The sequence below is a fragment of the Cebus imitator genome, unplaced genomic scaffold (assembly GCF_001604975.1).
Source record: "Cebus imitator isolate Cc_AM_T3 unplaced genomic scaffold, Cebus_imitator-1.0 Scaffold149, whole genome shotgun sequence".
Classification (NCBI taxonomy): domain Eukaryota; kingdom Metazoa; phylum Chordata; class Mammalia; order Primates; family Cebidae; genus Cebus; species Cebus imitator.
In genome coordinates this window covers 4,717,674-4,737,475 of record NW_016107464.1, presented here as the reverse complement: position 1 = coordinate 4,737,475, position 19,802 = coordinate 4,717,674, and the positions used below count along the sequence as shown (strand labels likewise).

The 19,802-nt window shown below is 48.7% G+C and overlaps 1 protein-coding gene across 2 annotated transcripts; it reads left to right on the top strand.

Annotated features, from left to right (window-relative positions):
• The first annotated feature begins 679 nt into the window (after nt 1-679).
• IGFBPL1 (insulin like growth factor binding protein like 1) lies at nt 680-18,320 on the top strand. Of its 2 annotated transcripts, none has more exons than XM_037743731.1 (5): nt 680-1,194; nt 10,588-10,697; nt 11,467-11,583; nt 13,611-13,713; nt 15,684-18,320. In XM_037743731.1, the coding sequence occupies exons 1-5, from the start codon at nt 747-749 to the stop codon at nt 15,689-15,691; spliced, it is 786 nt and encodes a 261-aa protein (XP_037599659.1). In that variant the 5' UTR covers nt 680-746; the 3' UTR covers nt 15,692-18,320. The 2 variants fall into 2 exon arrangements, with proteins under 2 accessions (XP_037599659.1, XP_017398712.2); XM_017543223.2 differs by having other exon boundaries at nt 683-1,194; nt 13,611-13,769.
• Nucleotides 18,321-19,802: the final 1,482 nt, after the last annotated feature.

The following is a 19,802-nucleotide window of genomic DNA, read 5'->3' as shown; positions in this document are numbered from 1 at the left end:
AACTGTAGGAGAAACCCTTAGTTTCAGAGATGACAAGAGATGGGGAAACTGAAATATTCTAAGTGGAAAAACCAAGTGCAGACTAAAGTGTATGCCACACTACTGTGTGTGAGAGACAAACAGTATGTGTGTTTTAAAGTAAGGGGCTTTTATAGGCACATGTGCTTTTATAGGTATAGAGAACATTTCTGAAAAAATACACAAAAACCCGATAGTAAGAGTGGCCTCTGGAAGCCTAGCTGGAGGATTGGGATACAAGGTGGTAGGGAAACCCTCTTTTTGTCCTTAGATGTATACGTAAAATCTGACACTTTAAATCATATATTCTCTTTATAAAGTAAAACTTTGAAAACTACTGAATGCAAAATAAAATTAAATTAAATAACGCATCCTTCTGTGAGGATTTACCGGCTTACTATCTGCAGCCAGCCTTGGATCCGGAGACCGTACGGTTATCCAATCCTGACTCGACCACAGCGACCTCGAGCAAGTTTCCGCCCCCACTGGGTCTCGGTTTCCCCAAGAGTCCAATCGGACGGAGGTCAGAGAGCTGCTCTCGGGGCGTCCCTCCAGCTCGGAGCCCCGGGCCTCAGGCACCGCGCTGGTCCCGGGCCGGGGTAGCGGTCTGCGGGCGCCCCGCGGTGCAGGCCCGGCCAATCAGCGGCCGCGGGGAGGGAGCGGTGGCTGCGCGGCGGGCGCCGAGCAGAGCGCAAAGCAGAGGCGCCGCCGCTGTCCCAGAGCAAGCCATGCCGCGCTTGTCGCTGCTCTTGCCGCTGTTGTTTCTGCTGCTGCCGCCGCTGACCTCGAGCCTCGGGCTCCGCGACGCTGGCGGCCGGCGTCCCGAGTGTGGTCCGTGCCGGCCCGAGCGCTGCCCGGCGCCCGCGCGCTGCCCGGCGCCCGGGATCTCGGCGCGCGACGAGTGCGGCTGCTGCGTGCGCTGCCTGGGAGCGGAGGGCGCGAGCTGCGGAGGCCGCGCCGGCGCGCGCTGTGGCCCCGGCCTGGTGTGCGCGAGCCGGGCCGAGGGGGCGGCGCCCGAGGGCACCGGGCTGTGCGTGTGCGCGCAGCGCGGCGCCGTCTGCGGCTCCGACGGCCGCTCGTACCCCAGCGTCTGCGCGCTGCGCTTGCGCGCCCGGCACGCTCCCCGCACGCACTTCGGTCACCTGCACAAGGCGCGCGATGGCCCTTGCGAGTTCGGTGAGTCGGGGTCAGGTCTCAGGTGGGTACAGAAGAGGAGACACTAACCTTCTGGGATGTGGAACGAAGGACCCCGTATGCCCAGTGGCGGATGGCGCTGCCTGGGACTCAGTTTCCCCTTCGGGAGCAGTATTTCTTATCTCTCCTTGTGCTCAGACTGGGGCCAGAATCCTTGGAGACGCCCCTCACCGTAGTAGTCGAAGTTTTGGTGAGCCTGCTGCCCCTTTTGGTACATAAGTACTTGGTGATGTAGTCAGTTATTTGTAGGCATGGTATGTTTGCCCCGTAGGAGACTGGGAGTTAAGGAGGGGGATCTGAGTTCCCAGGTATCCAGCGCCCTTTGGGTTGTTTGAATGGGGAGAAAGGGAAGTTGAGGATGGGGAAGGAGGATGAGTTCCAGAGTGGGGGCTCAGGACCTGTCACCAGGCCATAGCACCAGAGCACTAGGGCCTCAGGTGTGGGATGGGGCTGACCTGGGTATGCTGAGGGAGCTCCATCCAGGAAAAGCGAGACCTTTGGAGACCTAAGATCTGAAAAGATTGTGGTACTTTCCGGGCAGATCCAGGTCTCGTTGTCCTAAAACACACATAATTTGGAGAGTCCTGCCTTAAGTAAAGGAACAAAACTGCCAGGGACTTAGAAACTTATTATGAAATGCTAGGGACTTAGAAACTTAAGCTTCATTAACATTACAGTAAAATCATCTCTGAGTGCCATAGTTGCCAACCCTCTTTATGTACCTTTTGAAAACCAAACAAAAAGAAACCAAAACATTAGCACGGGGATGTCCAGTGAAGCACCCTGCTTTACCAGCTTCCTAAGCTTCTTCCATTACATTTTGGAGAACAGCTCATATGTACTCTGCACGGAGCGGACAGTGCTGAGTTTAGGGTGAGTGAGGTGGCGAGTGAGTCCCAAAGAGCCTGGCTTTTGGCCTGGGGTTCAGGCTTCTAGGAAATAATTCTGGCCTGAGCCCAGCGACCAAGTCCAGACTTCACTGCCTAAGTCGGTGTAATGACTTAGCTTGAAGAAAGAAGTTTATGGTGGGGTAAGACCTTTCTAAGCCTTATGAAATATCTAGTAGTCTTTCCCCTGAAGTAGTTCAGGTAGGTGTACCTGAGTCCAGGAGATGCAATAGGTTGTTGGAGATGGGGTAGGAAGCCTCCTGTCCTGGGAAACGTAAAACCCATGAGTGGTTGGTTGGGCACAGAAAAATCACCATTGACTGTTCCTAGCTGAAACTCCCCGTGGAGGACAGAGCTGGCTGGGGGTGCCTCTGTGCTGCTGCTGGCTCACTGAGTGGCCCTGGATGGGTCCATTCCCCTCTCTGACCGTATCAGCCACAGTGGAGTCATTGTTGAGGTCCCTTTCACTTGGAACAGTTTGTTTCCGCCCTGTGGCACTTAAACAGACCTGTCTCTTTCCTTTTGCTAGTTCCTATCACTCTTTTTTATAAACTGCTTTCCTCAGCAGTTAATTCACAGGCAATTCTCTTTGTCTCCAGACAGGTAACACTTTAACTCCACATGCAGGAGACATAAGAAATGCTGACCAGGTCCCCAGACTCTAAATGGTGCTGACAGTCTCAGCTTATTTGCCCCCAGAGTAGCATTCTCTTCCTAAGAGAAAGGCACCTTAAAGACATTCAGACCAAATCTGCTGTTACTCAGAGAAAGAGATGGAGACCCAGCAAGGTCAGAGCCCTTGTCCAGGGTGACCAGTAAAGGGTGACCAGCTCCCAGATCCAACACCCTGTCCAGTACTCTTTCGGCACAGGACTTGATAGTATTAAGTCAGGCAGATGGTGGTTACCATGGTTACCAGAGTGAGGCCAGATGGCAGATGGCAACTCCACACCCCTAATTCACTGAAAATTACCAAATGACAAGTAAATGTGACAGCCCCTCCACTCTATGGGCTCTGAGGCCCACCCCAGGCACAGACCCAGAGAAGAAAGATGTTTGTGGGGCCACACGGAAGCAACTCAGGATGGCTTTTCATGATCTCATTAGTGACAGGCATCAGGCCTCCCTGGGGTTGAGCCCTCCTTCTGCACCAGCGTTTGTGTCATCCACCACAGAACCAGGCACTGTTGGCCTGTCACTTTCTGTCCTGAAGTGCTGGCGTGGTCCCTGCCCTTGTGTCTGGGATAAAGCATGAAGGTGTGGACAGGGGACGTTTCCTAACCCAGGCAGCGGCTCATTCTGTGCTGCCCTAGAGCCATCTTTTATTCATAAGACACAGCCGGAGCGTTTTTTAACAATGCCCCTGGGGATGCTGGTTGAAGGAAAACAGACTGTGAGTCAGAGTGAGGCTGTTCTGCTTCGATATTAGTGAGAAAATCACCCCTCCTGACTCTTCGGTTTCCAAGCACCTAGATTTAATGGAATGAGGCCTCGGGAAGTATTATGTTGCTCAACAGTGTCGGAAGGGTCCTTACACATGCCTCTGAGGAGCCTGGGGAAGCAGTTTTCAGGCTTAAATTCTGCCCTTTCCTTCTATGCCCCAAAATGCCCTGAACTGCCTTGTAATGAGGGTGATCCTTTGATCTGCACACATGTACAGAAGACTCGCATATGAATAATTCTTACTGTTGGAAATTGCTTTTGCATCCATTTTTTTTTTTTTTTTTTTTTTTGACAGGCCTCACTCTGTCTCCCAGGTGGAGTACAGTGGCGTGATCACAGCTCACTATTGCCTCGAACTCCTGGCCTCAAGCACTCCTCCCACCTCAGCCTCCCAAAGTGCTTAAATTAGACATGAGATGCCATACCTGGGCTGCACCCATCTTTTTACATGATTTTTACAACTGCCCTGGGGAGGTCTCCTTCTCATTTAATAGAAGTGAAAGCTGATGCACATGAAAAGAAATTCCCTGGAGCCACCTGGCTGGTCCCAGCTATGACAGGGCTCCAGTGTAGGCTTGTCTGGCTGTTTTCAGATGGACGCCTCAAGGCTAGCCTGCTAGCAACCTGATCAGGAAGGTGCTGTGCACCAGCCAGCCTTGAATCTTGAGGGTTTCTCAATCAGGATCCACCTCCCTATTTTTCCCAAGGTTTGTTGCCTGTCCCTCTATTTAGCACCAGGCTATAGCTCCTGAGAGGAGCCTTGAAGTATGGGGAGAGAATCCCAAGGCTGGTAAGGAGGAGGCACAGCATGAACTGAGGCTCAGAGGTGGGAGCCCTTTGGTGGATGTGCAAGTCGGCCGATAGGGCCGAGGCCTAGTAGTATGTTTGGGAAAGGTGGAGGTAGGCCATTGCAAGCCTTGGGTGCCAGGCCAAAGGGGGAAGCTTCATTCTGCACTTTGGGAGGCTGAGGTTGAAGGATTGCTTGAAGCCAGGAGTTCAAGGACAGCCTGGGCAACACAGCAAGATCCTATCTCTACAAAAAATTCTAAAAATTAGCTGGGTATGATGACATGTGCCTATAGTCCTAGCTACTTGGGAGGCTGAGGCAGGAAGTTTCCTTGAGCCCAGGAGTTCGAGGCTACAGTGAGCTATGATCACGCCACCGTACTCCACCTGGGAGACAGAGCGAGACCCTGTCTCAAAAAAAAAAAGAAAAAAAAAAGATGGTGGCAAAAAAGCAATTTCCAACAGTAAGAAACAGTAAGAATTATTCATATGTGGATCTTCAATACATTCTGAATTATTGGTTCAGCTTCTCACTGGTAAAGTGGTGTGGCCTTAGTATTGTGATGATGATTGCTCTCATTACTTTAAAAGGCTGGAGTGTTCAGTGTGTGCACCCTATTTGTTAACATTGGGAGCGGGTTAGGGTCCTACAGACAGCAAGTTAATGTCATGTTTTGAACGATAAATTAGGTAGGAACAGGGTCCCAGCCAATACCCACCAGGGCATTGAGCACTGGCAGCTTCAGTGAGCTCCTGAGATCTTGAATCAGAAAATTCACCTTGGTTGAAATTCCAGCTCCACTTAGAAACCTAGGTCTGTGCTAGTGCATGTTACCAGGTAACCAGGAGAAGCAGCGAATGCCACTTTGTGAGAGGGACAAAGAAGGGGCTTGTGCTCAAAAGCCTTTCCTGCTGTGGGAGGAGATCTGAGGCAGAGGCTGCAGGGAGCGGGATTAAGCTGTTTCTCATTCCACATCATAACGTGACTATTAGCATAAATTATCAGGGCTGTTCAATGCATTGATTATTAAACTCTTTGGTTGTGTGCTTTTTCATACAAGCAGATGGGGTCCTGGGGGGTGACTTTTGATACGGTTTCTTTCCCTAGCACCATTAACTTTAAAGAAATCTCAGAGGCATTTGGGAAGATTTTTTCATTCCAGCCATCAACGACCAATATAACTGACGAGGTAGGGGGACAGATCACCACACACTATAATAACAATATTGATGCCTCTCATTTGTACAGATCCACACAGTTAATAACGCAGTCACATCCATTTTCTCCCTTCACCTCGAGGATGTGAGGCTGTGGTGGTTATCGTCATTTGCAGATAGAGGAAATGATTAGCAACTTGCCCAAGCTCAAGTGGTTGGCAGCCAGGCCCCTGGGCATTTGAGTCTCCCTCTGGTACTGTTTTGCTCACCCCACAGTATTGCCTCCTGTGACCGTGTGCATCTGGGTGGCTATCTGTGTCTTACCTGAAGGTTAGCCCTTGGGTGGGTGGATTTGTGCCATCCCTGCAATTCTAGGGCTGTTGCTGACACAAGCAGAAGGAAACGAGTATCAGCAAGGAAGAGCTATAGGGGGATGAAGCTTCCACATTTGCAGGCTGGGCTAGCCAGAAGCCACCCTCCCTCCCGCAAGCCACATCACTCTTGTCAAAGGCAGAAAGGAAAGCCCTGGTGCCTCCCTCAGTGCTGCAGCTCTGATAACAGTAACAGTATGTGCTTGGCTTCCCAGAGTGAGGGCTGTAGTCATGGCCCCTGGTGCCTCTCACCTGAGGCCAGAGGCTCTCATGCAGGCAAGGCGCCTTAGAGGAGACTGCCTAGGGACAGCACACCCTGCTGAGTCCTCCAGTCACCCTGCAGAGGTCTTTTACAGTTTGTAAGGGGTTTTGCAAGTGTGCCTCATAGCAGCCTTTGGGGAGTGGGCTGGGGAGGGAATAGATTCCTGGCCCCCCCCCTTTTTTTTTTTGAGACAGTTTTTTTGTTCTTATTTCCCAGGCTGGAGCGCAATCACTGGTTCACTGCAACCGCCGCCTCCCATGTTCAAGCAATTCTCCTGCCTTAGCCTCCCAAGTAGCTGGGATTACAGGCATGCATCACTATGTCTGGCTAATTTTGTATTTTTTTTAGTAGAGACGGGGTTTCTCCATGTTGTCCAGTCTGGTCCCAAACTCCCAACCTCAGGTGATCCCCCCACCTCAGCCTCCCAAAGTGCTGGAATTAGAGGCATTAGCCACTGCACCCAGCCCCTGGGCCCCTTTTAAAGAAGAAGAAACTGAGGCAAAGGCTGGGACCTGGCAGAGAAAGGATTTGAACCTGGACTCTTCCACCCCTGCCCAACATGCTGTTCTTCCTGCCTGAGGTGGCAGTCATGACACTGAACGCTCCAGTGCCATGCTGGAATGAGCCCTTGGAGATAGTAGGGACTAGAAGTGTCCTGCTGGTATCAAGGATACATTGCTTATGCTATGGGGTATCTTCACAAGAGCTGTTCCCTGAGGGTGATGTTTGGGATGTTTCATTGTTGTGTAGAAAACAGCTAACGTGGCAGGCCTGTGACCGTATCCTCAGAAAGACCTGCTGGCAAAGTTGGCCCTTGGCTGGTATCTGGGGACTTAGATTTCAAGGGATTCCACTATTCTCGGAATTGATGAGAGTGGCTCACTGTGCCTGAACTGTACAAACAATGTGGTTTATGCTGAACACCTGCTTTCCTTCTCAGAGTGTGGAATGTTGGTATTCAGTTAGGTAGAGAGTGCATCTGTGGCCAGCTCCCAATAAAAACCCTGGGTACCAAGTCTCTCTTGAGCATCTCTGGTGGATAGCATTTCACATCGTTGTCACTCCACGGGGAGGGCTCTTGGAAGCTTATGCCTTCTTCCCCCACCCTGACTTTTTCCCTTGGCTGATTTTGCCAGATGGGAAAATCCTTTCACTGTAATAAATCACAGCCTGACTGCCACTATATGCTGAGTCCCGTGAGTCCTCCTAGTCTTCCTGGGAAATCACTGACCTGGAGAGTTGTCTTGGGGATCCCCCAACACAATCCCTAAGCAACTCATCTCTTATTCTGGAACAGAGACCATACAGATAACAAATGTTCCACTTTAGAACCCAGTGTGGAAGTGAATGGAATCATGGTGCCTGGGTTTGAGTCCCTGTTCCTCCACGCACTTCACCTTTCTGAGTCTTGGTTTTCTCATCTGTAAAATGGGGATGCAAGCAGCTACCTTACAGGGCTGGCGCGACGATTAAAGGGTAGTGTACCTGGAAGGGTCTTCTAGGGAAAAGGCAGGATGGTGTTAGCACAGTGGTTCAGAAGAGCTTCGGTTCTGGAGCCAGAGCGCTGGGCTCATAGCCTCCTCACTGCACCCTTTAATGCTGGGTAACCCAGGGCAGCACCACCATCTGGCAGTTGGTGAGATTGCTGGAGAGAGAAACAGGTGAATGCCTATAGGCAGAAGACAGTAAGCGCTGTGCTAGCCGATGGCATAATTACTGTTATTACTGGTACTGTGATAGTTATTGATCATAAAGAGCTACTATGGATACAAATATTTTAAATTTAAAAACAGATATGTTAAAATTAAAAGCAGGGCTGAGAATAGTGACGCATGCCTGTATTCCCAGTGCTTTGGAAAGCCAAGATAGGAGGATTGCTAGAGGCCAGGAGTTTAAGACCAGCCTGGGCAACATAGCAAGACCCATCTCTACAAAAAAAAAATTTTTTTTTAATTAGCTAGGCATGGTAGTGCACACCTGTAGTCCCAGCTACTCAAGAGGCTGAGGCAGGAGGACTGCTCGAGCCCTGGAGTTTGAGACTACAGTGAACTATGATTGTGCCACTTCATTCCTGCCTGAGTGACAGGATGAGGCCCTGACCCAAAAAAAAAAAATTACTATAACAGGAGCATCATGAAATTTTTTGAGGTCACAGAACTGTTCTGTATCTTGGCTGTAGTAGTGATTACATGACTGTATCCATTTGTCAAAACCTAGAACTGCACACCAGAAAGAATGAATTGTGCTTTTTGTAAATTTTTTAATAATTAAATAAAAATTTAAATGTCCCTTTAATATGCTTTGACGTCCCTTTAAAAGCAGGGCCTCTTTTGTAAAAAAAAAAAAATTGGTATTTTCTGCCACAAAATCAATTACAGAAATAGTATTTCTAAGACAGTCTTTCTTAATTGTAGTTGTTGAAAGATAGAGAGATGGAAACATGAGGAGAGAGAGATGAACTGTGATTTACTGGCTTATTCATTTAGGCCTGAAGGGATTGATGAAATCAGTTAAAATTTGACTTTACATGAACAAAAGTAAACCACACTGATTGAGTATCCCGTTGGTATCCAGGTCCTTCTGATTGTCACCACAGCGAGCCACTAGAACACCAGTTAGGGCTCTGCTGGAGGCAGCATCCCAGTGCCTGTGTGGTTGAGGAGGCGCTGGCGGGACAAGGTGAATAAATTAGACTGTCTTTGTCATCACAGATAGGGCTCCTGCTAGAGAGCTCAGTGCTGTGGCTCTCTGTGGCTGTCAGGCAGTGTTAGACATCTAGAATCTCAGTTCCAGGGGCTTTGGTGACAGTCAGGCATGTGGGTTGGGCACCACCCTTCAGAGGGCCCTCAGATGGGCATACCTGAAGGAGTGGACGGATCAGATACAGGGGGAGGAAGGCAGCCTGGGATGGGGAGGGCAGCCTGTATTCAACTCAATGGAGGGGTACTGGGGCACCTAGGGGCTATGGGGCTCCAGAGGGAAACCCTAGGATCAGGAGGTGGGAGTTACAGGCTTTAACTCTAGGTGAGGATGTGCTTTTTTACCAGTGGAGCCCTCCAAAGACAGAATGGCCTGGCTCCATAGGTGGTGAGTTCCCCATTCCTGGAGGCCTGCAAATGGGGGCTGGGTGAGCATGTCATACATGGTCAGGCACAGAGTCATGGGGAATTGGGATGCTAAGGAGCTTCTCTAGTTTGAGACTGTGGTTCTAAGGCGATTTCCCAGAGAATTTTTGGCACCAGCTTGACAGGGTCTACTTCCCAGTCTGTCTGGAGGGGCCAAACTTGTCTCCTTTTTGTACCTTGATGCTCCTGTGTGTTTGGGTGTGATTCGACCCTGTCCCTCACCTCCTTCCTCCTGCCTTCTGCCTCCTCCCTTTGCTTTCTTTTTATATTGTGGCCTTACCCAAGTGCAGGCTTGTGGAGAACAACAGGGCTGTCCTTGAGTCACCAGGCAAAGCCCTGGGAGTTCTAGACTTTGCAGTTTGGTGGCCTGGAAATGAACGTGTTTGCTCCTTGATTTGTCATGTGTTTCTTCATCCAGTCATCTATTTGCTCCTGGCCCTCACTTGCATATCATGCTAACTTGAGCCAACACTTCCACCCTCATTCCGTGGTTAGATCAGCTCGACTGCCCTAGGAAGCAGGGGTGTGATCCCTACCTTACAGATGACAGCTGGGTACGAGCATTCCCTGGCCAGGCCTCCACGCTGCACCTTGCCCAAGACACTGTGGCACTGGATGCTGGGCTGGCTGAGCTTGCTGTCCAGTGCAGGTGAGAGCAGACAGAAATGCCTGGCCTTGATTCTTCCAGCCCAGCATGAGCAGAGTAGATGCCAGGCACAGGGAGGAAGGGAGAATGTGGAGTAGGAGCTTGAAACGTCTAACACCAGGTCCTGTCCAGAGAGCCCACACCCCCCCTCTCCTCTCCGTCACGTTCTGGCAGTCTAGAACCACATTTGCCTGATTTGCCCAGGCTGGGGGTCGACTTCTGGGGATGAGGAGGTGGAGGGAGTGGGGAGGCTTGGGGAGGCTTTGCTCTGTGCATGCAAATGGGCATCTTGAATGGACCGCAGGGGGTTGAGCTCCAGGGTGTATGCAGCTGTTCTGCCTGGCATTCTTCTTCCCAACGCCCTCCATGTGGAAGGAGAAAAGCCCATCTGTTAGAAGATTCTGCCATTGGTGGTGTGACACCAGCCCCTCTCGGAGTCGGCTGCTGTGTCTCGATTGAGCTACAGCAGATGGCAGCTGGAGCCTGAAAGGGGCCCTGGGAGGGGGCATTGAGGCCCTAGCTCTGCCACAGATGGCGTTGGGGGACTTTGGGAGGTCACCCTGCCCTAGCATGACTCCTGCCTAGCTCCCCTCCTGTCAGGACATTTCAGCAGGCTCTCAGCGGGCTGGGGAGTTTAGAGGCGGGTTGCTTGAAACCCAGCAGGGTAAAGGTTATGTCCCCTGTCTCCTCCTCCCAGCTCCTGTGGTCATTGTTCCTCCCCGGAGTGTTCACAACGTCACCGGGGCGCAGGTGGGCCTGTCCTGTGAAGTGAGGGCTGTGCCTACTCCAGTCATCACATGGAGAAAGGTATTTCTCTCCAAGAACTCTTGTGTTGCGCGTGCACGCACACGCGTGTGTGTGTGTGTGTGTGTGTGTGAAAGAGACAGGGAGAAACGGAAAGACATGAGTGGTAAATGTGTTTTTCTTTTAAGTGTGTTTATATGTTTGCCTTTATAGGTGGGCCAGAGGATGAAGATACCTTCTGTACCACTCCGCTGCCTTGAAACTTCTACCCCAAAGCTCTTCCCTTAGAAGGGGACATTGCAACCCTTCCTGTGCCATTGACACCCTTGGCCACTTAGGGACCCAGAAAGCTCTGCTGTTACCCTGTCTGCATCAGCTACAGTGGCTGTGTGTGTGTGTTTGTGTGTGTGTGTGTTGTGTGTGTGAGTCCTACTTCACTTCAGGGCTGTGTTTTAGACAGACCTGGCTGGTAGCAGAATACTCAGTTCTATTCTAAAACCAAATCTTCCTAAAGATCAGTTTTTCAGACTGGCAAGCATCACAGTATATGTTGTGCCCCTAATGTCAACAGCCCTCAGACGGGTGTTGAAATTCTGAATCCTTCTGTGGGATAGTGGTGACGTTCGTGTCTTTGCTGTCCAGCAGAGCGTGCTGTCTATATGTACAAGTAGGCTTAAAAAATGGCTGATGTCATTTGCATAGGAATGAGCAGTGCTAGGGTTTCAGTCTTTGAGTCAATGGGAGGAGGAGGAAGGAGGAGGATGAGGAAGCCTGTGGGGTAGTTTTTATCCAGAAATGCTTTTTCTAAGCCCCCTCCTGACCTCCCCTGTAGGTCACGCAGTCCCCTGAGGGCACCCAAGCACTGGAGGAGCTGCCTGGGGACCATGTCAATGTAGCAGTCCAGGTGCGAGGAGGCCCTTCCGACCATGAGGCCACAGCCTGGATTTTGGTGAGTGTTTAGGATTATTGGATATTATTGATTGACCCTTATAAGCCATCCTTTATATTTCAACAACACGTTGCACATTTCAAAGCTATTCTTACCCATTTCTCACTGGCCCCTCCAGTAACTGTGAGGCAAGCAGGGCAGGTTGCAGATCTGCTGGGAACATACGTGATCTGCTGCTGGGGGCAGAGTGATGGCCCCACAGGGATGTCCATGTCCTCACCCCCAGAACCCTACAATGTTACTTGGCAAGTCGGTGGGAGGGAGGTCACGGTTGCCAAACAGCTGACTTTAAGATAAGGAGACTAGGCTGGGCACGGTGGCTCACCCCTGTAATCCCAGCACTTTGGGAAGCCGAGGTGGGCAGATCAACTGAGGTTAGGAGTTCAAGACCAGCATGGCCAACATAGTGAAACCCATCTCTACTAAAAATACAAAAATCAGCTGGCCATGGTGGTGGGCACTTGTAATCCCAGCTACTTGGGAGGGTGAGGCAGAAGAATCACTTGAACCCGGGAGGCGGAGGTTGCAGTGAGCTGAGATCGTGCCACTGCACTCCAGCCTGGGCAACAGAGGAAGACTCTATCTCAAAAAAACAAAAAAACACACACAAAAAACAAACAAACAAAAAAGATAAGGAAATTAGTCTGGATTATCTGGGCAGGCCAATTTAAAGGTGGGTCTTTAAGTGTGGAAGAGGGAAGCAGAAGAGTCAGAGGCAGACTGAAGTGATTTGTTATGAGGACTTGACCCACCATTGCTGGCTTTGAAGACGTTAGAAGGGGCCTCAGCCAAGGAGTGCCAGCATCCACTAGGAGCTGGAGAAGGGAAGAAAACAAGTCTTCTGAGAGCCTTCAGAAAGAATGCAGCCCTGCCGGCACCTTGACTGTAGCCCACTGATTTTAGCCCCTCTTGGGCTTCTGACCTGCAGAACTGCAGATAATAAATGTGTTCGTTTTAAGGCACTAAGCTGTGGCAATTTCTTACAGCAGCCCAAGGAAACTAGTACACTTGGTTCACGTCACCTGCTGGTAAAGGAGGAAGAGGGCATGTTCGAGTCCTCCTCCAGAGCTCTTTCCTGCCACTCACAGCATTTTTGCTAAGATGAAGAATGCCACATGTTTGAAAGAGTGATGGAATGAGGAGCTAGGGGTCCATGTTGGGTCAGTCACTGTACCTTTCTGAGCCTCCATTTCCACTGTTGTTAAAAGAGGGCTTCAAACTGAATGACCTCAGAGGGGCTTTGTGGCCCTGACAGTCTGTGACTTACCCATGAGCCTCCTGTAAAAAGAAGATCATAATACTCACCCTTTCCCCACGACTGGCATGAGTTTAAAACAAGCTGGTGTGCATACCCCGCTGCATGGTCCACAGCATGATTTGTAATTGATGGAAGCTGTTGGTTGTAACAAGAGAAAGCAAAAGAGAAGTGAGCTGGTTATGGACCTGGCCGTGACCATCTTCGGGGTGCTCCCTAAGGACGACCTCCTCATTCCACCCACAGCTCTGGGAGGCTTGGTGACTCTTCTCTACCCAGCTGAGAGATGGGGATCGCAGTTGGGTGTGTGGTTTTTTCAAATCAAGCACATTCCCTCATTTTCGTATGAGAAAAGACAGGGAAAAGAGGTTATCTTTGGTGGTATTTTGTAGAGGCTTTCTCTGTAGGGAATACTTTGTGGATCATTCTTTGATCAGTAGATTTTTGTTCTTCTTTTAACTTGAGGTATTTTCCAAATAATCTATACCTTGTACCTTTAATAAAAATTCCAGGTAGCTCACAGTAAAAGGCCAGGAATGCAAAGGAATCATTCAGATGAGAGCCACAATAGGGAAAGTGCCTTTCAAGAGGGTCCCTGGGAAGGAAATTTAGCTCCGTGCTCCTCGGCGGCCAAGGCAAGGAGAGAAATAGAGCACGTTTTACCTTATTCTGAAAAGGAGGAGGTGTGCAAACCTTAGCATTAAGAACTAACTAAGGAAGTCATTTTGCTGTACCTTATATAACTGTATAAACTTGCCTGTTGTATTTCTAGATCAACCCCCTGAGAAAGGAGGATGAGGGAGTGTACCAGTGCCACGCAGCCAACGTGGTGGGAGAGGCTGAGTCCCACAGCACGGTGATGGTTCTAGATCTGAGTAAATATAGGAGCTTCCGCTTCCCAGCTCCCGATGACCGCATGTGATGGAGAAATGTACATGTTCTAAGTCATTTTCAGTATTTTACATCCATATTATGAGATATTTGAGGTGGCTTTTAAGACCTGTAATCAAAAAAAAAGAAAAATACATAAATGGAGGAAACCAGGGAGAGAGCAAAAGAAGAATAGGAACGTACTAAGATGAGCAATAGAATCTGGTATATTCTGCACATATCTCCCTCCGAGCTTCCTAGCAAGCAAAGGCAAGAGCCATGAACATGATGCGTGTCCATGAGATAAAATGACCAGATGTATTTTCCTGTTTCTGAGGCTGAAGGGAATATTTCCTCTGTGTTCTTTTAGAAACAGCACTGAGAGGTAGCCAGATAGTGTCATTGTGATAGCATCCATGTGAAAATATTCCCACAAAGGAGATGCCTGAGCTTCCTTCCCGGAGGCTCAGGCCTTGCCTTCCTGTCCTCAACCCTTAGCAGCACATCTCCTTGAGGGTGGGGGCAATCTCTGCATCCCTCTGGCCAGGGTCTCCTAGTCCTTGTAGTCACACAGTTGACAGCTGGGGTTGCATCTGTTCCCTGCCTACAGGTGAACTGGGAACTCTGGAAAGGAATCACTTTATAAGCCAGTTTTTGCTCCATAAAAATCCCAAAACCTTGGTGAGTCACAGCCATAGATGCTGATCACTTGCTCATGTTCTATGTTATAGCTGTGAGCTGGCTATGGCCCTGCTCCATGTGTCCCCTCATTCAGGACCCTGCTGGAGGAACAGCTCCAGTGTGGAACGTGTCCGTTCCGGGGCCAAGCTGCACATACCACTGCATTTAAAGTTTCTGCTTAGATATAATGTGTGTCCCGCCTGCTTACAGACCAATCAATAGGTTTGGGTTGGAGAGGGGGAGTGGTCTCAGTGGGGATGGTGTGGGAGGATGTGCATTTCACTCACCAGAGGCCAAAGGGCAGGGATTGCATGATCCTCTTACATGAACGGGGGAGCAGTGGTGAACAGGCACCATTACCAAGGCCAATCAACAGGTGCTTAATAGAACAGGAAAAACTGGAAACAAGTCTGATAGGGTTTCTCAAAAGCAGGAGGATTTTGCCACGGTTTTAATCATATTATTCCTTTAGCCACTACTGTTGCAGCCTTCCGTGTGCAAGGCCTTACTTCTGGTCTGCAGGGGATGCACAGAAAAACAAAAAGTGGACATCATTATAACACAAGGAATGTGATGTTAAGGGAATGGGAGGAGATGGTAAGGTAGGAAAAGCAGCTTAGAACTGGAGAAAACGAAGAAAGAATCACGGAGGAAGTGGCATTAGGGTTGAAGGATAGATGTATACGTAAATAGTTAGAGGTCCCAGAAATGAGGAGAAAACTATGAAAATGTAAAACTGTGAAATAGGAATTCAACAAAGAATTACGAGATTGGGTCTTAAAATTGTCTTCCTGATAATACATGACTTGTTTTTTATAGATATGCTTCCAGTTTTAAATATATATAATTTTTAAATATACATATATTTTGAGGCAGAAATGATTCTGGGGTGTTAATATATCAAAAGGATACCATCAAAAATCGAAGAATTTTAAGACCATCACTGCTTCCTGGGTCTTGAGTTCCTTCTGCGACACGCAGTATTGTCAGCTCTGGCTTGCATACCTCCAGGCACACAGAGCTCACTACCACTGATAGCCATCTGTGGATTTTCCAGTGGTTGACAAGGTCCTCTTCTTATTAAGCTGGAGTCTGCCACTTTGAAACATCCACCTTTTGGTGTTACAAGTACTTCTTGGGCCTCCACAGGGCCCTTCACTCTCCACTGACACCAGTTCTTGCTGGTGACAGATTTGAAGTGAAGGATCATTTCCCCCACCTTCCATGTAACACATAGTTGATTGTAACAGAGCAGGTTTACTTTCTCTAATTCTTTTTCTCCTTTTCTTCGTAGGGTCTTAGAAACATTGCTTATGGGATGATGGAAAGATCAAATAATGGATCTTTGTGCTTTGTGAAGAGTTGCAAAACCTGTGTTTGTGGATGACCCCTTTTGTATGTTTTTAAAAATTAGATGCAAATTAGATTTGTATGAAGATGTAGTTTTTAGAAGGGCAAACAGTGAGAAACAGATTTGCATGTGGCTTTTTTATATTTTTGAAATGAATTGCTCCATGAGAAGTCTTTTTTTAATTAATCTCTTCCAGGGAGATCTCAGAATGGCATGTTTGCAATTTCTAAAGGGCTTATTTCAGCTGTGACTCTTTACCTCATTTGTCAACGACCTATTAGTGGTGCTCTGTGACTTAGTATGTGTTGTAGAAGGAGGGACGAGGGTCCCAGCTGTTTTCTGCCTGACTGTAACTTGCTGTGTGACCTGGACAGGTCCCTTCCCCTCTCTGGGCCCTGGTTTCTTCATCTGTGAGTATGGCGTTTTAACTGGTTATTACCGGTGTCCCTTTTAGCCCTGCTATCCTAGAGTAAGATGGTCCTTTGGGAAAAATACAGGAAGTTTGGTCTGATATTTCCTCAGAAACAAATTCCATTGCTTTATAACAGGGTGTGGACAGCTGGCTATAGCTCTCCTATTCCTACCCTTTTCTCTTTTAAAGAGATTTAGTTATAGATGGGATGCTTTACCGGACTCTGGAGCACCTTGGCTGGGTCTTTGGAGACCAGAGCATCCATTTGTTAGCCTAGCATTCTCTTTTTTAAAATTTTCTTTTGAGACAGAATCTCACTGTATCACCCAGGCTGGAGTGCAGTGGTGTCATCATGGCTTACTCCATCTGCGGGGCTCAGGTGATCCTCCTACCTCAGCCTCCTGAGTAGCTGGGACTACAGGCATACCTCACTATACCCAGCTTTTTTATTTTGGAGAGACAGGGTCTCCCTGTGTTGCCCAGGCTGGTCTCAAACTCCTGTACTCAAATGATCCTCCTGTCTTGGCCTCCCAAAGTGCTGGGATTACAGGCATCTGCCACTGTGCCTGGCCTAGCCTAGCATTCTTTAAACAAGTGGTTAGAAGCAGTGGAGACCAGGCTTCTGAAGATCAAATTGTAAAAAGGGGGTCAGGTGTTATTTCCAGACTGTAGAACTAGATTGCAGTAGAATATATTTTACTTACAGACATTTTGACCTCACCCAAGAATAAGGCTCTCCTTTTTCTTTTTTAATGAAAAAAGAAAGACTATTTGCTATCTTGTCTTTAAAAAAATAATTAGGTGATTACAATTTTTAAAATAAGAATTGAGATCTCTTACTACGCACAGTTCTTTAAGTTCATAAAGCATGATCCCAACTCTGAGAGGGGGCAAGACAGGTGTTAATGTCCCTGCCTTTTGCAGATGAAGAAACCAGGCTCTGATAGGAAAAGCTGCCTGCCAAGGTCTGAAGGCCTCTGAAAGAGGAGCAGAGCTCAGGGCACCTGGCCCTCCTTGGTCCCCTTTCTACTCCATGGTGCTGCTTCTCAGGGTCATCTCAAAACTATGTAAAGGCAGATGCTGCCAATTGCACACACTTCAGGGACTCTTATCAAGGCTCATCCCAACTTCTAGGGCACACTCTCATGCTACTCACATTGTGCACTACATTTTAGAGTCCTTGTTGGAAGTGAACTTTCTGCCCGTAAGCCTGCCATTCCAGCCATTTCATGTCTAAAATACTGGGTTGGCATCACCCTCTGTACTACGTGACAGAGGAGACTCGCCTGGGATTCTGGAAACATGAGAGCCATTTGCATATTAATCCCTGGCTTACTGTGTGACCCCAGCAAGTCTCCTTCACTTTCTGAGCCTCGGTGTCCTCATTTGAATAAAAAGGGAATGAAACTAGATGAGTGGTTTACAAACTTTAAAACATCGGAACCTCTCTTTGAAAACAAGAGCTCAGAATTGATATGGATGGCACTGGATGCTGCTCTTGTCTGCTGGGGTTTGGGGCTGCCAGAGGGACCTGCTCACATCCCCTCCTCACTCAGCACCTCCCGCCCCTCCCTTCTCCATGCACTGTGACTTATTTCCATATCTGAGTGCCTGCAGTTAATTCTCCCACGTCCTGAATGGTTGCGACATGATTTGGTCAGACCCTTAGTGAAATGACATCAGAAGGAATAGGGATGCTATGGCTCTGAAGAAGGTAGTAGAACATCCCATACCTGCTAATAAGCACATTTTGCAAACTCAGTTGACTCACCTCAGATTTGCCTAGTGAAAATTGAAGGGCTGGATCTCGACGCAGAGAGCAGGGTGGACAGAGCCCATGGTGGAAGTACTGAGCATCAAGACTATATGGGGCTGCCTTTAGCATCCTAATTCTGTGCAAAGACAAATAAATAATTAATGTCATGCTGTCTGAAATTTTCACCAAAATCAAAAAGGTGCATTAACATGAGTGTTCCAACCTAATGGTTTTCCAAATGTGAGTGCCCAGAGACTTCTTCAGAGGCTCAGAGAGCATGTGTGCAGCAGCTGTTATCATATAATCACAACCCTCCTCCCCTCCCGACACCAAACGTGTGTTTTTCTACTGTTTTTGTAGATGACATGATGTTAGGACCTCTGCACGCTGCAAATAAATGTGTCTAAGGACAGTCTTTGTGGTGCCTTTGTCCTAGGAATGCTGTATGGGTGGGTGCAGGTCCCACTGATACTCCCTTTATCATCCCTCACACCTTTCTTCTGTATGACCTCTTCAGCCATGTAGTCCAGACCCTCCTTCCCTCACACGCCTGGGCTATGATCACAGCCCCACCGTTCACCCTGCCTGCAATTTTTAACCAGCCCTAATCTTACATGACCACCTTTGACCATGTGTGTCCTACCGTATAAGCATTCTAGTACCTAATTCACTTGCTGAGACATGCACTCTGTGCCCTCCCACACATTGAGTAGCATTCTCCATGTGCCAGCCGGGTACGAGACCCTGGAAATCATATGGATTCCTCCCATGTGAAAGTGGGTAGAATCAGGTCCTGAACTCAGACTCCAGTGGAGGCATAGGTGGGATAAGGTCACTATCCCTGGTGGCATAAGGTGTCTGCTTTGTGCTTGGAGCAGAGGGAGATCAAGGAAGACTTCCCAGAAGAGGAGGCAGGCACTTGAACTGGCAGGAGCGGGCATGGGGGATTCCAGGCTAAGGAACTGGCATGCAAAAAGGAGTCAGGGTAGAGAAATGCAGTGTAGTTTGTGAACAGGGAGGAATGGCCAGTTGCTGCTGCTCAGAGCTGTGGTGGTGGGCGGGTGGTGGTTTTGGGCCACACCCCTAAATGCCAACAGAGGAGGTTGAGCTTGTTGCCATAAGCAGTGGACAGCCTGAATCTGTCTTCTGTTGTCATCTGGGCTTGAGGAAGACAATTCCATAGCCCGTGTTAGATCCCAAATGTATCTGCTTTTCCTTTTAAATGCAAATAAGGCTAGTTTTTAGTTAAGGTGGATTTTTTTTTTCCTTCAGGTTTTATGGTGAAATTAATTCCAACATCTTTAAAAACACTGCCCTGCCCTCTCCTCCAGGGATGGATGGTGCAGGAGAAATGAATAAGAACAAGGAAATCCAGCGACAGTAAATGTCTCCTCTAATGAATTTCCTCCTTCCCAGCCTTTACCAAGGCCTCATGAACATTAAATCAGACAACGATAATTCTATGATATTTTAATTAATTAAGGGAAATCCAAGTGCTCTGGCGTCTGTAGTTTAATGAATTTAGAATGTAGAAGCCCAGCGCCCAGGGCTGAGTTGGACACCACCGCTTGCGTATGCTCTGGCTCTACGGGGCTGACTTCTCTCCTGGAATGTGAAATCCTTTGCGATCAGGGCTTCTTTTGAGTTCAGCCTCCATTGCATCCAGCGGTGAGAAGTGTGTGGGACCAAGCAGGCTGACTTCCCTGTGTTGCCTTTCACTAATGGCTGTCTCTTCCTCATGCCTACATCTCCCCCTGCTATATTAGGGAGCAGTTGATTCTTGAGGGAAGAGCAAAAATCCTGAGTACTAGGGAGTGGGCGAGCACCCTCCTCTCTTTTCTCCATGCATAAACTCACCCATCACACACGTTTGCAGAGCTCCTCCCATGCACCA

Coding starts and splice junctions, on each gene's coding strand:
- IGFBPL1 (XM_017543223.2), top strand. CDS start 747: ATGCCGCGCTTGTCGCTGCTCTTGCCGCTGTTGTTTCTGCTGCTGCCG. Junction 10,698..11,466: donor CAGTCATCACATGGAGAAAG/GTATTTCTCTCC, acceptor CCTCCCCTGTAG/GTCACGCAGTCCCCTGAGGG. Junction 11,584..13,610: donor AGGCCACAGCCTGGATTTTG/GTGAGTGTTTAG, acceptor TTGTATTTCTAG/ATCAACCCCCTGAGAAAGGA.